Source organism: Eschrichtius robustus, chromosome 8 (genome assembly GCF_028021215.1).
Source record: "Eschrichtius robustus isolate mEscRob2 chromosome 8, mEscRob2.pri, whole genome shotgun sequence".
Classification (NCBI taxonomy): domain Eukaryota; kingdom Metazoa; phylum Chordata; class Mammalia; order Artiodactyla; family Eschrichtiidae; genus Eschrichtius; species Eschrichtius robustus.
The window spans coordinates 127,909,007-127,926,940 of NC_090831.1; the positions used below are offsets into that span (position 1 = coordinate 127,909,007).

At 55.2% G+C, this 17,934-nt stretch overlaps 1 protein-coding gene across 1 annotated transcript in view; it reads right to left on the reverse strand.

The window, feature by feature from the left end:
- The window catches only part of CNPY1 (canopy FGF signaling regulator 1), a 37,060-nt gene extending 20,916 nt beyond the window's left edge, over positions 1-16,144 (reverse strand). The window contains 1 exon segment of the mRNA XM_068550391.1: positions 16,046-16,144. Within this exon segment, the coding sequence (XP_068406492.1) occupies positions 16,046-16,144 (99 nt within the window).
- Between the last annotated feature and the right edge of the window lie 1,790 nt (positions 16,145-17,934).

Here is a 17,934-nt window from a genome sequence, read left to right on the forward strand (position 1 = left end):
CCAGTAGAAAATTTTTACCACAGTTCGGGAGGCTGGACGTCCAAGATCAAGGTGCTGGCTGATTTGGTGTCTGGTGAGGACCCGCTCCCTGGTTTGCCCGTGGCCACCTTCCCTCTGTGACCTCACATGGCAGGGAGAGAGAGTTTTGGCGTCTCTTTCTCTTCTTATAAGGACACCAGTCCCGTCAGGTTGAGACCCCACCCTATGACCTCATTTAACCCGAATCGCCTCCTCAAAGACCCCATCTCCATCCAACACGGTCACGTGGTGTGGGAGCGGGTTAGGGCTTCAGCATGTGAATCGGGAGAGCAACAATCCAGTCTATAGTGTAAGGAGAGCATTCAAGCCTAACATTCACATTCATTGAGGACTTCCCTGGTGGCCCAGTGGTTAAGGCTCTGCGTTTCCACTGCAGGGGATGCGGGTTCGATCCCTGGTTGGGGAACCAAGATCCCACATGCTGCACGGAGCAGCCAAAAAAAAAAAAAATTATAAAAAAAATTCATTGAACATTTCCACACTCTTCAGAGGAATATATGTAGCATGATTTTACTATTTTATTTTATTTTTTGGCCGTGCCACACGGCATGTTGGATCTTACTTGCCTGACCAGGGATCAAACCCGGGCCCCCTGCATTGGGAGCACAGAGTTTTAACCACTAGACGACCAGGGAAGTCCCACTATTATTTTTAAATGACTAAAAGACAAAACTAAAACATATCAAACGGGTATGTTTGTGCAGGTTTGAGTGGGTGTGAAGGACGCTAGGAAGGAAGGGCTCTCACCCTGGATTATCTGAACGGGTGGGAAGCCACTGGGGGGTGGGGGGAAGGGTCAGTTACAAACTTTTTTTTCTGTGTATCTCTAGTTAAAATTACCGTCTTACTTCTGTAATGTCAGTTTTTTAATGAAGAAAAATTTGAAAACCCAAAGTAGAGTCACCAGACAGGCATGTCCTCTAGTTCGATTTAGGTACCACCTGAAAACTGCTCAAAAACCCATCAGGGGCTCCCAGCCCACTGCTCCCCGCTGTCTAGGGACCCCCAGAAGCCCCCGGAAACCCAGCCTCTGGGCGGCACGGCCTGACCCTCCCCCAAGAACTCGGCTCCTTCCCTGAAACACCGGGACAGCTGCCCACAGAGCTGTCTGGCTAAACAGGTGATCTTATTAGCGGACCCAGCAGCCTCTGAAATATTAAAGGCTACTCTACATCCCACATTTTTACATAGAGCTCTCCAGACAGACCAAACTCAGACCATTCAAGTGGCCAGAGAGGCCGCCTTCTCTCTGATGTTTCCAGAAAGTTCAGGAGGAAGGGCATGAGAACAGCCCAAAGAGCCTAATTATTTTTTCACTTGACTTAAGTGGTGGGCAGGGGAATAAGACCTCTCTTAATATAAATGTTAAAGCCTCTCGGTTGAACCTTTGTCCACTCCAACACTTCTGTTCGTCCTCTCAATTCATCTTATCACGAGCAGGGCCCCCGACTTTTCCTTCTCTGTCCCACATGAAGCTCGGCAGCGGGGCTCGGGGGCTGACCCCATCGTGGAGTTCACTTGGAGCCGGAGAGAAGGGACGTTCAAGTCCAGCCCTTGAAAACCACGCGTCGGAGCCCCCCGGGCAGGCCGTGTAGGCTGAGGCAGCTTCCCCATCCAGAGCCGAGCCCTGCGGGAGAGCAGGTGGTCTTCACACCCCTGCAGAGCAACACGCGGGCCCCTCCCTCCGCGCACTGTCATCTCTGTCTTTTAAGGGTCTCTCCTTTGTTAGAGACCTGGTTACAGACAAAGATTCTGCACCTGCCGGGGAAACGACTGCCCCCCAGCAGTGAACACTGGGCTGTGGAGCCTGGGAGACCACAGGAGGGAGAACCTGCCAGGGGGCTGCAGTCTGCGGCTGGCTCGGCAGGCCGTGCTCTCCCAGCCTCGCTCCAACCTCGGGTGCCCTTGGCCGCCCTGGGTGTCCTGCCTGCATCTCCCTCTGAGCACCTCCGTGTCTGCTGGCCTCCCTGCAAGGACTCCAGTCACTGGATCAGGGCCCATCTTTATCCAAGATGGCCTCATCTTAACTACAAACATATGCAAAGGTCCTATTTTCAAATAAGGTCACAATCTGAGGCTTTGGGTGGACGTGCATTGCCGGGGGCGGGCGGCCGGGTAGAGCGCTACTCTATTCAGCGTACCACCTCACCAGAGTTGCGTGTGATTTTTTTTCATGCCCCTTCCCTCCTTTATGTCCTGCTGGTGTGTCACTCTCTCCGAACTGGATCTGACCACAGTCGAGGTCCAACACCAGCAGCCAAGGGTTTCAATCATAGGATGGCAACGCAACTCCAGGGGTGGCCGTTCTTTATAAAGTTACAGCCACAACTTTCTCCAAACACCGGAATTCCGGATCTAAGGAAAGAAAATTCCTGATTTCCGCAGAACAGGGCTTCTCGAATTCGGTGCTGTTGACATTTAAGACCAGATAATCCTTTGTCATGGAGGCTGCCCTGCGCTTACAGGGCCCCTGGCCTCCACCCGCAGATGCCAGTAGCGCCCCCTCCCCCCGGTTGTGAAAACAGCACGTCTCCAGACGTTGCCCAGTGTCACCCCCAGCGGAGAACCACTGCTGCCCAACCCGTTTCCCAGGTGTAAGCCTCTGCTGAAGCATTCTGGTGGGAAAAATGGCTCTGCCGCCCACCTGGCTGTCTGGCCGCCCCGGTCGTCCTCGCAGCTGTGTCGGGGGCTGACCCCTGTGCAGCACATCATAGCATCCTGGGCCGAACAAGTCCAGCCCGACCCCCCTTGCCTCGCCCTGCAGGTGAGCACCGCCAGCCTCTGGGCCTCTGAGAGCGGGTGCTGCAAAATGGGTGACCGTGTACACTTTATTTGGGAATAGGCTTCTCCTCGTACATAGACCCTTAAAAAGAAAAAAAACTGGGTCATAGTAGGCCAAAATTCTTGACAATCAATCTTCTCTGCCTTCTACATTCACTTTTTTTTTTTTTTTTTAATTGAAATTTAAGGAATAGTGTCCATATTTGGCACTGGCCTCTGTCGCTTAACACTAAGCTAAATTAAAGATTTTCTTTCCCTCAAAATTGTGTGAACTTGCGTGTAGGTCACTAGAGTAGTCGTGAAATTTGAACTTGGGAGGTTTAGATAACATTTAGAAGGTTAAAAACGTGTTTGGACAGTAGGAGAGGTCCTCAAGCCTCAGACCGAGGACTTGCTGAGTGCACGGCCGGATGTTGGTGTGCTGCCCGCCTTCGGCTGGCTGACCCTGATTTCATCAGGCTGCTCTATCCCGCCTTTCTCCTCCTCTCCCTCTGCCGGCTGGGATACGAGCTCTTCCTTGTCAGGGGCGGTGTGCTGGTGATGCACAGCTGCGTTCGGACATGGGATCGTTCCTGATTTGTCTGTTTCCTAAGAGCTCCTTGGCTGAGACTTCAGGAACTCTGGCTGCTTTCAGCACCTCACAATCCAGCGGGCAGACGGCAATCAGGCATCCAGGCAAAATGTGGGCACAAGTGGGTGATGGCTAAAGGGACAGAGATCCAGGGAAATGCCTCGTCCATGGGGGAAAGGGGGACGTTGCCTCCTCGGTTCCCTGGAGGGCTGAGCCTTGAGCCCCTGATGTCCTAGGATGCATCAGACAGACCTGGGAGAACGAGTCCCCCTCACAGCAAATCACCCGAATTTTTGGTGAAAGTATGAGAACCAAGTCAGCTTGGATCTCAGATAACAGCTTGAGCAGGTAAAACAGAATGTGTGTCAACATCTGTTCAAAATTGTAAATAGGAGTTTACTTAGATCAGCGTCTGGTAGGACACTCCATAAGCGAAAATGAGACTGAAATTTAGAGAGGGAAAAAAATTGGTTCTGAAAGTTCAGCCTGATTTTCTTTAATGGCTGATTTATAACAAAGACAGTTCCGTCTTCTCTGCTTGCCGATCCATGCGCAGCCCTGAGGGCTGTTTCTTTCATTGGGTCATTGTCTTTTTAAACGATTCTTTGACCATTTGGGGACCAGGACACCTTTTTATGCCATGGCTTTATTTTACATTACCAGCCATCTCCTCCTCAGTCTATAGTCAGAAAACAAAATACACTAATTTCTCCTTTATCATTCAATAAAACCAAAAAATCTTCAATGGCTATCCATTCACGCTTGCTGACATACAGATCAAAGATAGCGAGACATCTCTGGGGGATCGTCTGTGCCTTAGAGGAGCTAAGAATAAACCATACGGAGATAATGCATGTGTGGTGACTTGGGAATCAGCATAACCACGCACAGACAACCGCAGAACCACGTTTCCAAGGGCTTTGCCCCACCACAGCCATCCCCAAACGCGCTAAACCCGGGACAGCAGGTGTCTGTGCCTCTCTTCCTCAGCCTCCCGCCCCGTCCACGGCAGGAAAGGCAGGAGAAAGGAATAAGCCAGAGCTGGGCAGTTCAGAACCTTGACGTGTTTTCAGTTGGCAAACAAATGGAACTGCTCTAGACCCACGGACATAGAAAACAGACTTGTTGCCAAGGGGGAGGGGAGTGGGGGAGGGATGGATTGGGAGTTTGGGATTAGCAGATGCGAACTATTATATATAGGATGGATAAACAACAAGGTCCTACTGTAGAGCGCAGGGAACTGTATTCAATATCCTGTGACAAACCATAATGGAAAAGAATATGAAAAAAAAAGGTATATGTACGTATGACTGAATCACTTTGCTGTACAGCAGAAATTAACACAACATTGTAAATCAACTCTACATCAATAAAATTTAAAAAAAAGGAACTGCTCTATATTCAATCCTGGAACATGCCCATTAGTCAGAGAGAGAGGGAAAACAGGAAAGTTTGTGCCATTTCCAAAAAGATTCTCAAAGCAAAGTTAAAGTTTGTTCCTTTTATTTTTAAGTACGTGCCCAAGTTGGGGGGTGGCAGAGACTGCAGATCACCCAGGTAATAGGGTAGAGAGGGTCCCCGGAATGAGACCCCAGAGAAGACCCGGCTGACCCACACTGTGTCAGGACGTTCTTTAGGACGCACGGGATGCTTGCTTTCCACAATTCCCCTCATCTGACTTGAAACCCCTCGAGAGGCAGAAGTTGACATCAAGTCTGAGTTCCACTCGCCCACAACGTCAAGCACAGTGAAAATCTGAGCACCTTTGACCGGAGAAACAATCTCTATAGGGTTAAAGCGATTTTCTTATTTAGAAGAGGAAAATATGCAGTTTGTAATTACCTGCTCCTGGTGGCAAAGTCTGTCCTTGGTGCCTCAATCTAATGGGACAAACTTTTAGCGGTTTTGCTCTCCCTTCATCGTTTCAACACCCACCAAGAGGATTAAAAATAATCTTCTCTTTCCCTTTTAATTTTACGTCACCCCTCCGCCCCACATGCCCTGGGGACAGCGTGAATTTTTAATCCCCGTGGTTTGGGGGGAGGGCTGGTTAACCCTTGTTGAGGTGCCAGCCAGGACAGGAAGCCCTGGGGAAAAGGTCCCTCTGCTGGCCTCGCCGGGAAGAGCACCGAGCGCCCACACCGAATGAAGGCCACCAGATGGCCGGGCCGCGGTAATGTGCCTCTCCCCACCCCCGGGGCCACCAGCAGTCCCCCATCTCGGTGGGTCCCGACCAGGCCTGCCCAGGCTGGCAGCTCCCTCCTTCCCTATACCACCCTCGGCTGACCAAGTCTCCACTCTCTGCTCTGTGATGGGCGACTGCGAGCGAATGGGTTTGTGCCGTGTGCACAGGCACGCTCACACCCACACTCACACGCGGTGCTCACACAGGCATGCGCACACACACGCACTCTCCCACGTGTGCATGCGCACACACGTGTGCTTGCACACACATGCACACTCTTGCTCCCGTCCTCCGGGTTTGCATTTCCACCCTGGCCTCTCTGGAGGCGGCTCAGGCTGAGAAGAGGATTTGGGGGCTGCGGGCAGTTCCAGCCTGGGGCGATGGCCAGTGGCACTGCCGCCCCGGGCAGGTCCTGGGCAATTCAGACAGCTCGCCCCCCTCCAGCAGCAGCAAGGGGCTGGCATGGAGTCTGGAAAGTAGATGGGACTCCAGCCTCAGGTGAAGAAGAGATCAACAATCCTGCAGGTCCCAGACGCCCCATCCCTCTGGTGGGGAGCGGCAGGCTGGCCGGGCGCTGAGTGGGCAAGTGCCGGGCAGCCCCTTGCGCTCGCACATGCGGCTAAGGAGTCCAACCTTCGGCCCTTGTCCACGTGTCCAGAGGGCTGGGGAAGCTGGGGCATGTCGCCTCTTCCTGGGTGATGGAGTTGAGAGGCCGAGGCGGCTGATACCCTCTGGGTCAGGAACGTTCTCTGGGAAGGGAGGCAAAGGCAGCTGGGGACCCGGCTCCTGAGGGAGAGGTCTGGGCTGTGTGGACGCAGGAGAGGCGGTGGACGTGTGGCCCCACGCGGAGGGCAGGAGAGGACTCCTGCGGCTCAGAGACGAGCCCGCAAGCAGGCGCAGACCCCCGTCCCGATTCCCTCACCACCTTCCACCACCACGTGTTCCTGCTGTTGTGCTCCAAGCACCTGCAGACGCTTCTGGGACAGACCCTGCGTCCGGGACACGACATGGTAGTTGATACTAACGTGTGTTTTCTTCCCTGTGGTTACGGCTCCGTGGCCCCCTGGGGGTCTCAGGCCCCTCCGCCCCTGCATCGGGGGAGGTTTTCAGGCAGACCCTTCTCTCTGCCAGAGTTTGAGCCCATCGGGAGGGGAGACCAGGAGCACCTGACCTCGGAGGGACAGTTTCCCAGAGATGGGGAGAAGCCAGCACCTTTAGGTCACACTCAGTTACAATAATGACAAAAACACACCAGGTGTAAGAAGAAAGGGGAGAAAGTTACGGCACCACAGGAATAAGAAGGAAGACCCGTCAGAAGGATGTAAAAGGCTTGAACCCACAGAGCCCAGGCCGCGGCCCCCAGGGTCTCCTCTTCATCGTCACGAGCGGCCCCCAGGCTCCTGGACGACGGGGGTGTGCAGGTGGGCGCTCGGCTCCCCGCCCCGCCTGCCGCCGCGGACTGCAGAGGCCAGCCAGCGATCCCCCAATTCCAGGATCACTTACAACTGGGGTTCTTTATGGGACGTAGGTCTGGCAGATCCGCTGTGTTCATCTGTGACCCAGAGGGTGGTGTGAGGGGAGCCCACCTTTGTGCTGCTTCTGCTGGCCTGGGGGTTCTGGAGCGGCTCCCCACACCCCATCGCGGGTCCCGCGAAGGACGAGGGTGTCTGTGGTTCGAAAAGGCAGCGGCGGAGGGCGGGGGGATGCCACTGTCTCCTTTCTGTGGCACAAAAGCAGCAGGAGTGTCCCGGCTCCGAGGCCAGAGCGGCCACAGGTGCCCTAGCTGAGCCCGAATCTTCCTGAACCCCGTGGCCGCCTGGCCACGGCCTCCTGACGGCAGCAGAGGAAGCAGCTCCCAGGTGGCTGCGTGGGAGCATCTAAGCCCTGCATTCAATCTCTTCCTGTTTACAGTCGCTGCAGGGATTCTCGCACTCAGCAGAGCCCTCCCTGAGATGCGGTCTGGTACAAGAATCGTCTGCAGGCCACGAGCCCTGGGGGCGGGGATCTGGGGCCGCTGTCCTTACCCGGGTAGAGGCACTGAGATCGGGTTCCATTTAAAGCGGGACCCCGCTAATCCCAGGCCTGCAGTGGCAAAATAGCGACGTGAGCGGCCGTCTGTGATCCCCTGGGACGAAGCGTCTGTGGAACAAGGCCAGGCTTCCACGAGCCCGAGGTGGGCTGTTGGCTGCGCTACATCGGGAGATTAACAGGCTTTGGGCTGCTCTGCGCTGGGGCTCCAAGTCATAGGTTTGAGGCAACGTCACTCGGGTGGCACAGTAGATGCCTGGTAACCTGAGGTGCCCACACTGCGCACCCCGGAGCCCCCGGGTCGTAGCTTCTCCCCAGCGGCCGCAGGGCAGGAACTGCTGAATGGTCACCGTCCTGTTTCTTTTTTTTAATTAAAAAAAAAAATTATTTATTTTTGGCTGCATTGGGTCTTTGTTGCTGCACGCGGGCTTTCTCTAGTTGCAGCGAGCAGGGGCTACTCTTTGTTGCAGTGCGCGGGCTTCTCATTGCGGTGGCTTCAGTAGTTGTGGCTCACGGGCTCTAGAGCGCAGGCTCAGTAGTTGTGGCACACGGGCTTAGTTGCTCCGCGGCATGTGGGATCTTCCCGGACCAGGGCTCGAACCCAGGTCCCCTGCATTGGCAGGAGGATTCCTAACCACTGCACCACAAGGGAAGTCCCACCATCCCATTGCTTTCTCCTCCTGGACACAGCTCTCTTGCAACCAGGTGAGCACGAGTGACAGAGTCCCAGCCGTTGCATGTGGGCAGAAGTGAGACACCCCACTTCTAGGTCTGCCCATGAAACCTTCCCGAGGAGCCCTCTGCCCCGTCTGCCCCATCCTCCCAGGAATGCAGAGAACACTGAGGACTGGACACGAGGAGCCTGGGTCCCTGAGTGACCAAGTGGAGTGGCCTCCCCTGCCAACCCGCACTGGACCCAACGTGGGCAGGAGGCCAGCTCTCATCGTGCGAGGCCTCTCCTCTCTTCATGAGCGGTAAAGATGCATGCAGCATCATAAATCAACGCTAGAGCAGGAGTATTTCTCTTTTTAAAAAATGAAAGAAAGAAAAGAAGTAAAAGAGAAGATGATACACAATAAAAGCCACCAAAAAAAATTAATGATAAAGGTGCAAAGAACCCAAGTATATTGTCTTGAGGACTAGAAAAGTCACTCATTCTTCTTTAAGAGGAAAGGAAAACGAAGAGTGGAAGGAAACCAGTCAGGCTGTCGATTACTGAACACACTAATTCTGCTCGTTTCCTTGTAGACGGTTGAGAAACACGAGATCAAGTTATCTCAGACCCTGGGTCCTGGGCCCCCTCTGGTCACGGGAAGAAGAGTCAACCAGAGACAAAGTGACAACCACCCTTCACGAGCCCCACCTTCCCGGGACTGTCCAAACCTCAAAGGACAGGACAGAACCAGGACCACCAGGAACCAGGAATGGAGGCTGCACAAACCGGGGGCTGTCGTCTCGCCACTTCCTGCTAAGTGTTTTGTATGAGAGTATCACGTATCTGTGTGTGGTTTCCATCTCACTAAGAACAAGGCTACTTTTGAGAGTTGGAACTCCTGAAATGACATGGAATTCTTTTGATTTCTCAAAAAAATAACCCAAACTATTTTTTAATGTCCCAGTAATAATCTGTTCATTATGGAAAAACATTTGAAAGATGAGCAAAAAGGAAAGCAGCTCAGGTAAGGCCAGAGATGACCCCGTCACCACCGCAGTGTGTATTCTGTGCCCCTTCACCCCAAGAAGAGATACTCACACACGAGGGTCGTCTGTATACACTGATTAGTTACCTCTTTTTTGGACTTAAAAACTGGAAAACACCTTTCTGATTTTTTTTACACGCTGCCTCGCGGGTTCCTGTGAATGTAATTTTATTCACAATTGTTCTCCAAGTAATATATTTATTAAGGTGTTAACCATGGGCTGACAATGTCCATAAAACAACATAGGGGTGGTCCCCCAATTCCTGTTTGCTAGGTGTAGCTTCCAGCCCTGCAACCCACGCGCACACCAGCTCTTTCTTTTGCTTACGGGAAAATGCAAGAAAGAACTCAGGACAGTCCCCTGACCGCATTTCAGACCCATCACCACACTGGGGTCTCCAGCCACTGGTCCTGCTGTCTCCTGGGCCCTCACGCTCACAGCACGTGGCTGAAGTGTGGGCGGCCTGGCGGCCACCTGCCACAAACCCACCCCCCTACCCTCAGGCTGACAGACCCTCTTATGTCGCCCCTCCTCTGCTCAGGCAGGCGCCCCTCAGCCCCGGGGTTGGGCCTCGACTGATGGGGACCCTCAAGGTGGGCCCATTCCCTTGCCCAGTGATCTCGTGACTGTGAGATACAAGCAGGAGGCCCGTGGGGAGGGGATGTCGGGGGTTTTTTGGACAAATTCTCCACTTGTTAAAAAAGAACGGAATGCAAAACTTTTCCCTCTTCTGCTCTGAACGTTGTCTACATGTGACACCTGGAGATGGGCAGCCGTTTGGGGGCCATGAAGAGAACCAGCCTATGAGGCCGAGCTCTCTCTTATTGCCAAGAGAGGCAGGAAAGAAAGACAGAAAGGAATGAGGTCACTCGTGGTGTCCCTGGGCCACTGAACTCACCTCCGTCACCCCAAAACCACCTGTACTCAGATTTTTTATTGCGTAGGGTAGGAAATGCTCTTCTGGCCAAACTGCTTTTAGCTGGTTTGTCTGTTCTTTGAAGCTGAGAGCTTCCCACGGCAATATTTTTGAAACGAGTAGTGGTCACGTTATAAAGCTCTAGTGCCAGGAACTGGGACAAAGACCAAATCCATTCTTCATTGTTGCCACATGCGGGGCTCACAGTGGTTCCTTCTGAGACCTCTGGGTCAGAGAGCTACCTCCTTCGGGGTGCGAATTCCTTCTCCACACCATACTCAGCGTGGGCTGAACGCATACGTGGTGTGTTGACTCAGGGCAGTCACGGTGCCAGAGCCCGACTCCTGAGTTTCAGCAGCCGTGAGCTGGGAGCCAGGCCGCTGGGGCCACCGCTGGGCTGGGAAGACATCAGTGGTGCTCGTGGCGCCCTGGTTCCCTGGTCTACAGACTGTATAGACCACCAAACCCAATGCTATTTCTGCCGTAATACCTGGTCTCAGAGGAGAAGTTCTGATTGTTTCCGCATGGGGAATCAGGCATTACTGTGGCATTGTTTGGGTATGAATAATCTTCCCAAATGAAGTGTCTTTAGGCTACTGTCCCATGCTGAGAACAGCCATCTGCTATGGTGGCTTTCAATTTTTTGGACATGACCCACTTTTTTCATTGCAACTCATTACATAAAGTGTCATGAGATGATAGTTTCCTTTTCTATAAGATGCACTCTGATATTTTATGTATATTTTTCTATGCCAGTTTCACCCCACTATACTGATTTATGGCCCACTATTGGGTGGCAGCCTGCAATCTGAAGGTTGCTGATGGACTGAATTCCCCTCTGCCTCTTAGCTGTCCTGTTACAATAGCCCACCTCTCTCATCGTGTTAGCAAACAGGGTCCCATGTACAGTTGTGCAGGTTGTGTACTGCACGGCCCCAGGACACCACAGCAACCTGATGTTGTGCAGTATGCAACAGGATGGGGCAGCTCTATCAAGAGCTAAATTGACTTATCAGCAGATTAAGTTGATACCAATTTGTCAAAATTGAGTCGCTGAAGCTCCCTGAGCCTCATCTTCTGTATTTGTAACACGAAACTAATTAAAGTGGCCTCATTTACCTCCCAAAGTTGTTGAAAGAATTTAACAAAAACAGCATTAGAGTCTAGTGTAAGGAGATATTGGTCTCATCGTCACTATTATTGACGATACTTTCTCTATTTGAACTTGACGTTCACAGCAGGCCTGCATGATGCCTCGAGGATGGGGTCAATTCAAGCAAACAAGACTTACTTTCTCACACCCCCGCACCACATGTCCCTCCCTCTAGCCCACCCAGGTCAGCAGCCCAAGCCTGGCTTTGAGGCCGTAAGCCCCGCCGTCCACTGAGGCTGTGGTGCACCTGTCGTAGGCCTTGCTGGGTGACAACTCCAAGAAAACAGCGCTTCTCCCTAAGGGTCTCCCCGCCCACCGCTGCCAGGTGGGGAGCTGGTGGTGGTTCCCGTGTCCCTCCAGGGGAGGAGGGGTGCCAGACGGGCAGTTTGCGTGGGGGGTCTTTACAGAGACTATCTCGGCTGGGTTTTCCTTGGGAAGTTCTCCAAACATGGGAGGGGAGGGGGCGGTGTTGGCGGAAGAGGGGCAGACGGTAAAGTGTATCCCCGGGGGGTGGCAGGGGCCCCATTCCACTGGGGACGTTCCAGAGCCAAGTAGAGGACACTTCAGAGGTCCCCCCACCGAGGAGTATCAGACCCCTTTCCCTGCGCTTCTCCACCACCAATCCATCCCCTTCCTGCTCACCGGAGAAACCTGTCAGATGGAGAACACGTCTCCCAGAGTCAGTGGGAGAAATGGAGCCGCTGCATCAGCCACAGCTCTCCCGACCCCAACCCTGACCCCGATCCTGACCCCGATCCTGACCTCAAACCTGACCCCACCTAACCCTGACCCCACCCCATCCAACCTCGACCCCACCCCTCACCCAACACTGACCCCAGCCTTGACCCCAACCCTGACCCCAGTCCTGACCTCAAACCTGACCTCACCTAACCCTGACCCCAACCCTGACCCCACCCCATCTGACCTTGACCCCACCCCTCACCCAACCCTGACCCCAACCCTGACCCCGATCCTGACCCCGATCCTGACCTCAAACCTGACCCCACCTAACCCTGACCCCACCCCATCCAACCTCGACCCTATCCCTCACCCAACCCTGACCCCAACCCTGACCCCAATCCTGACCTCAGCTAACCCTGACCCCAACCCTGACCCCACCCCACCCAGTCCCACCCCGTCCTCCGAGGGCCAGCATCCCGCAGGTGGCCACGTGGGGGGCCACGTCTGGGAGTCTGTGGTCCCGCAAGCGGCCTCAGGGGCAGGCAGCCCTGCTCATGTGTGTACGGAGCCGAGGGAGGAAAGAGGGGAAGAGGGCTCAAGGCAAGGCTGGCTCGGGACCCGGGGGGACATGCAACCACATGGCCGAGCCAGAGCAAAGTGGGGCCTGCAGGTGGGCAGGGGCCAGGGGGTCCTCACTGACCGTGGCCTGGGCCTGACTCCCGCAGTCCGGGCACGGCCCGAGGCCAGCGCTTCCCAGGGTCCCCGAGCGCCCCGGCTGGGCCACCCTGGCTTCTGGACCAGCGGCTGGGACTTCACAGCTGGGATGCATGTGGAAGGAGTCCTGGGACAGAAGAGGGCGGGCTGATTTCTGTGCAGGCCACAGGGCAGCAATGCAGAGTGGAGGCTGGAGAAAAGGCCGGACAGAGAACGTCGCCAGGCCAGGCAGCGAGAGGGCGACGGGCGCTCCTGGGAGGGTCGCGGCGGTGCGAGGGCCCCAGGTCCTCGGGGCTGCTTCAGCAACGGGGCAGCAGAACCTGCTGTTTGGAGGACACGTGGCCTCTTGGGCGCCTGCCCCGCCCTCACTGTGTCCTCCGCGCCCACGTCCACGGGGACAGAGCGCGACGGGGCAGTGGCGGTCCGCAGCGGTCACACGGGCCAGCTCCCTCCCCGGCTGTTGTCCGGGGGCAGAATGTGCCACAGTAGCCACCTGGCACCTCTCGCCCAGCGCGACCCGCCCCAGAGCAGCTGTGCACGGCCCTCCCCCCACGCCGCCCTCCCCAGGGCCGTCCCAGCACCAGGCTGCACACGAGCGACCAGCCTGCATCGACGCCAGGCAGTCCGTGCGTTAACTGTCCACACTGCACTTGAAAGGCCAACTCGGGCCCCTGCCCCTCAGGGGGCCCTCGGGGGTGCTCCCCACCTCCCTCTGAGGAAGGCCGGGCTCTCCCGGACCCTCAGCTTGGAGGACGCGGCCCACGGGTCAGCGTTTCCTTCCGTCCTTGGAGAAACAGAACGAAAAAGGAAAAGAAAAGACAGGACAGGGCAGGAGATGGGTCGTGTCGCCCTCGGCCGGCATGTCAGGGACCCAGGAAGCGCCCTGAATCTGAGACCTCTCCCAGCCAGGGCGCCGGCCTGATCCTGCCAGGCGCTTCTTTTGTGCTTTTTGTGTGTTTCTTGAACACTAAGCTGAGCACACACAGGCTGCGCGCCCCCAGCAGCAGGACAGAGATGCCTGCACATCAGCACCCCCGGCAAGAACAGCTGGCCTGCATCCCCGGCGGCGGGCGAGGCCCCGACTTCACGCCGAGAGGCCGCAGTGTTTCAAGTTTGGCCAAGCAGCCCGCTGGCCGAGGAGGCAACCGCGGGGCTTTGAAGCAGAGGAGAGTTTTCGGAGAGGGAGGGAGGACTGCTGGGTGCTGTAAAGCAGAACTGCTGTGATCACTAGCTTCACGTTGACCGCAGGCAGGAAACCTGACCTCCACCCCTCAACCCCAAAGCCACCGGGCTCCGAAACACGGGGCCTTAGAGACCAGCCTCTCCGGGCACCGCGTACCCTCCACGTGTCTGCCAGGAGAGTCCGGCCCCAGTGCCGACGGCAGGGAGAAGCTCCCGGGGGCTGCTCGCCCCACGACCGCCAGGCAGCAGTTCCGAGCAGGACGTGGTCCAGGACAGCCCTGCTCACCGTCGCCGGGACTTTGAGGTCACTCTGTTCTGACTGATGAACGCGGCGGAATGATGGCTTTCAAACGGCTCAGCAGATGGAGTGTTTGTAGCAACACTGAAAACGTGATTTCAACTCGATTGTCTCAAAGCAGAAGACAACAGGGGAGGGAGAGCAGGCCTGTTTCCGGTAAAGGTGAGTCCATGTCAGGAGGGCTCAGGGCCCCTCAGCACGGACCCCGGGAGAGATCCCCAAGGACACAGCAGGAGAGCTCGGAGGATGGAGGGCCTATGTGTGCAATGCCAGTCACCGAGGGACCCCGGGACACGGCTAACCTGCTCTGCGTGTTCTCAACAGAAAACATACCTATTTTGCAGGTTGCTGTCAGGACTAGGAATCACTTAAAGGCTGTCATGGCAGGTCCTCGGTAAAGAACCGCCAGCTTCCCCAGGCCTCCCTCACGGACCCCGCGTCCCTACCCTTGCCCCCGCTCCTTCCCTGACCCTCCAGGGTCTCCCTCTTTTGCCCTTTTACCTTTTAGAGAAAGACTCCTTCCTCTCTCCTGGTCCAGGTGCACCAACAATGAGTCAGGTAACCCACATTTTAACCTCTTACAATAGTGACCCTCCATTTATTTTCGAAGCTGCCATGCCCCCGGGCACACACGCCTTTCCTGGCGCTGCCTGACCGTGAGAATCCTCTGCAGCCGGTGTCAGGGACCAGGGCTGCTCCTCCCCTGCAGGTCGCTGGGACCAATGGGGCCACCTGGTCGCAGGGAACGAGGCCTGTGGATGAGCAGTGATGCGAGGTATCACATTCCTTCCCGGGAAAGCACCTGAGTTATCAGAATTATCTGCTAATTCTGGTGAATTACCTGGTGAAATTATGGGAGATGTGCTTTTGTGGGGAAGATTGTCCTGCCCTTCTTAGAGGGGGCCTCCTAGCTCAACACACACTTAGGCCTCCCTTAAAGACGCGTTCAATACCCTACAGAGTCCCCTGGTGGGGCTTGTCCTGCCCTACTCCCAGGCTCTTGGATGGGCACACAATTCCAGAAAGAGGTGGAAAAAGCAGACAGCCCACCTCAGTCATTTGCTCTAAAACAGGGTGCCGTGTCCTCGGCCAAACCAACAGGAAATCCAAAACCAACTTCTGTTCAGCTCCGAGTGAGTCGGATGACGTTATGGAACACTTTTTCCTGTTATGGTTCGCTTAGGATGACAATGAAATTGGCTTATTGTTCTGAGTGCTGGGTTGGGGGAGGTCACGGGAGCCTGAGTTCACCGTGGCTCCATCCCTCCTGACTTCTCAGACCCCTGCCATCAGATGCCGAGGGCTGGGCCCCTCTCCGCATGGTCTCTGTGGTGGAAGAACATCCATCTTTCCGCTCAGACAGGTGCCTGAGTCTGTCCCGGAGATGGGTCTTGTATCCTTACCCACACTAGAAACTTCTGTGGATCTCAGAGGCGGGAGTGGGGAGCCTGGGGGAGGGTGCCCAGCCTTTGAGGTCTCTGGGCAGCCCCTGCAGCTGTTCTGGGTCCCCTGCTGGCCTTGCCCAAGAACCATGGAAGCGCTATTTTTATCCTGATGAGCAATAGTGCAGAAATGTCTTCCGACTTGACAAGACACAAAATTTAGGTGCTGGGAGAGAGACTTCAATTTCAAGCTTAAAGATTACTTTGGGTCCCCCAGGACTCAGAAGCAATTTAGAGCTGATACCCTGAACAAGAGAAAGGTTAGAAGATTAAGACCAACTGCTGTTTGGATAAATGGCTGGTAATTGCCCATATCCGCAATTATACACTGGCACATAATTTCTTTTCCGCTACCTTTCTCCTCTCCTGCGACCCGTCAGGATTTATTCAGAAGGAGCCCACCTTGGTCTTCTTCTGCCGAGCCTTGGTGACGTTGTACTCTACCTCGTCCATCAGGGCCCTGCACGCTAAACAAGCACAAAGCATGTGTTACCTCTGGAAGGGGAGTGAGGCTCCTGGTGAGCCGTTCTCCAGCTGGAGAGTCAGCAAACCCACGGTCCCTGGGGGCTGGGACGGGCTCTTGTCCTTTGGCTGCTTCTTCGAAGGCAGGAATGTGCAGAGTTTTCAAAGACAGCCAAACTGAGACTAGTTTTCTTTGCATGCCCTTTTGTACTCGTGTTTTTATAAACCACATACATTTTACTTTTTCCATTTAAAACATGCTTTTTTAAAGATTAAGGAGACCCGTGCTCTGAGACCATCAGAGACCTCAAGCCCCACTGGGTCACGTTAATTACACCCAAGGAACCTTTGCAAATGGAAAAGGTTTGTCCAAAACTGGGCCCTGCTCCCAAAGACACATTTTGGCTGAATTTAAAACCTCAGGGAGCCTCTGCAACTTACCTCTAATGGGCTACACAGCTGATTCTGCCCCTTCTTCTCAGGCAGGAATGCCCAGCTGAGAATTCTCACCAAGAAAAAGTAAATGAAGTGGTGCCTCTAACATCAGCCTCATTTACTCAACAGGAAACTGGTTTTGAACATGCTGTCTTTGCCCCAACGGTGACCGAGGATGCTGGAGGAGCCTGGCAAAGCCTCGGTTGGTCATGACCACTCGCCTGGCGTTCAACGAGGCGTGAAGACGTTATCTGTCCTAGTCAAGCACTACATTTCAGGGCGTCTTTGGGAGAACAGCATAACCTTTAAATCTGAATGCTGGCACGGCCGACCCGATCCCGTTTTTTGTGCTGTTTCCTGGTTGTCCATCAGAATGGGATGGCCGAGGGCTCAGCCTGCATCCATGGCAGCAAAGACCAACCACAGTCACGACAATGCCATCGCTACGGATGCTTCCCGCCTTCCACGTGTCCTTCTCCACGTGCCACGCGTTCGACGCTTGTCACAGCCTGTGAGAGCGACCCGAGGACTACTGTATCCCCATTTCACGGCGAGGCTTAGAGAGATTGGGGAACTTTCCCCAGTTCCACTTCCCAGGTCACCCGGTGCCCGTCTGTGAGTGTGTCCGGGCAGGTCAGCTGACTGAGAGCCAGGCCGTGGGATCGCACAAGCCCGGCTGCCATCCTGACCCCGCCCCTTACTGGCCAGGTGACCCTCGGGCAGTGTGAGCTGTCCTTGATCATTAGGGTTGTCAATTATGCAACTACAAGCCCACTGAGTGGTACCCAGTCCTTCTCCTTCCCCAGGTCCCCAGGAACAGCCTGTCTGTCCAAGGTGACAGCAAGGGCTGGAAGGTCTGTGGGCCCAACACCAGAGGCCGGGAGGACCCAGCACTTCCTGCAGTGTGTTCCTTCTTCCCAGGAAAGGACACCTGTAGCCACAGGTGTCCTTTCCAGCTCCTGTGGCCGTGTGACTTGCCTCCAGAACCATGCATTCCAGAACCTTCCTGAAGGCCCTTGGCCCGGTGTTGCCCTCCTGTCCCACTGGAGCCTGGACGGGGCTCGGGCCGTCAGGACCAGGGCCCTGCGCACTGCAGGACAGGTCTCCCGCCCACCTGGATGGCGATTCTCCATCCTCTGTGCGATGCCTCAGCCACTGCTATTTCGAGTTCACTACTCTCCCTCCAGGGCAGGGGTCTCCAGCGGGGACCCTGACCAGCCGTGGGAACGCACTCGTGGGAGCAGGGGCTGACCGGGAGGGCACAGGGCCACACCTCCCAGGACTCCCAGGTGACAGATGGCCTGGCAGGCTCTGCCGGGAGGCCTCTTGGGAAGAAAGCGAGGGCG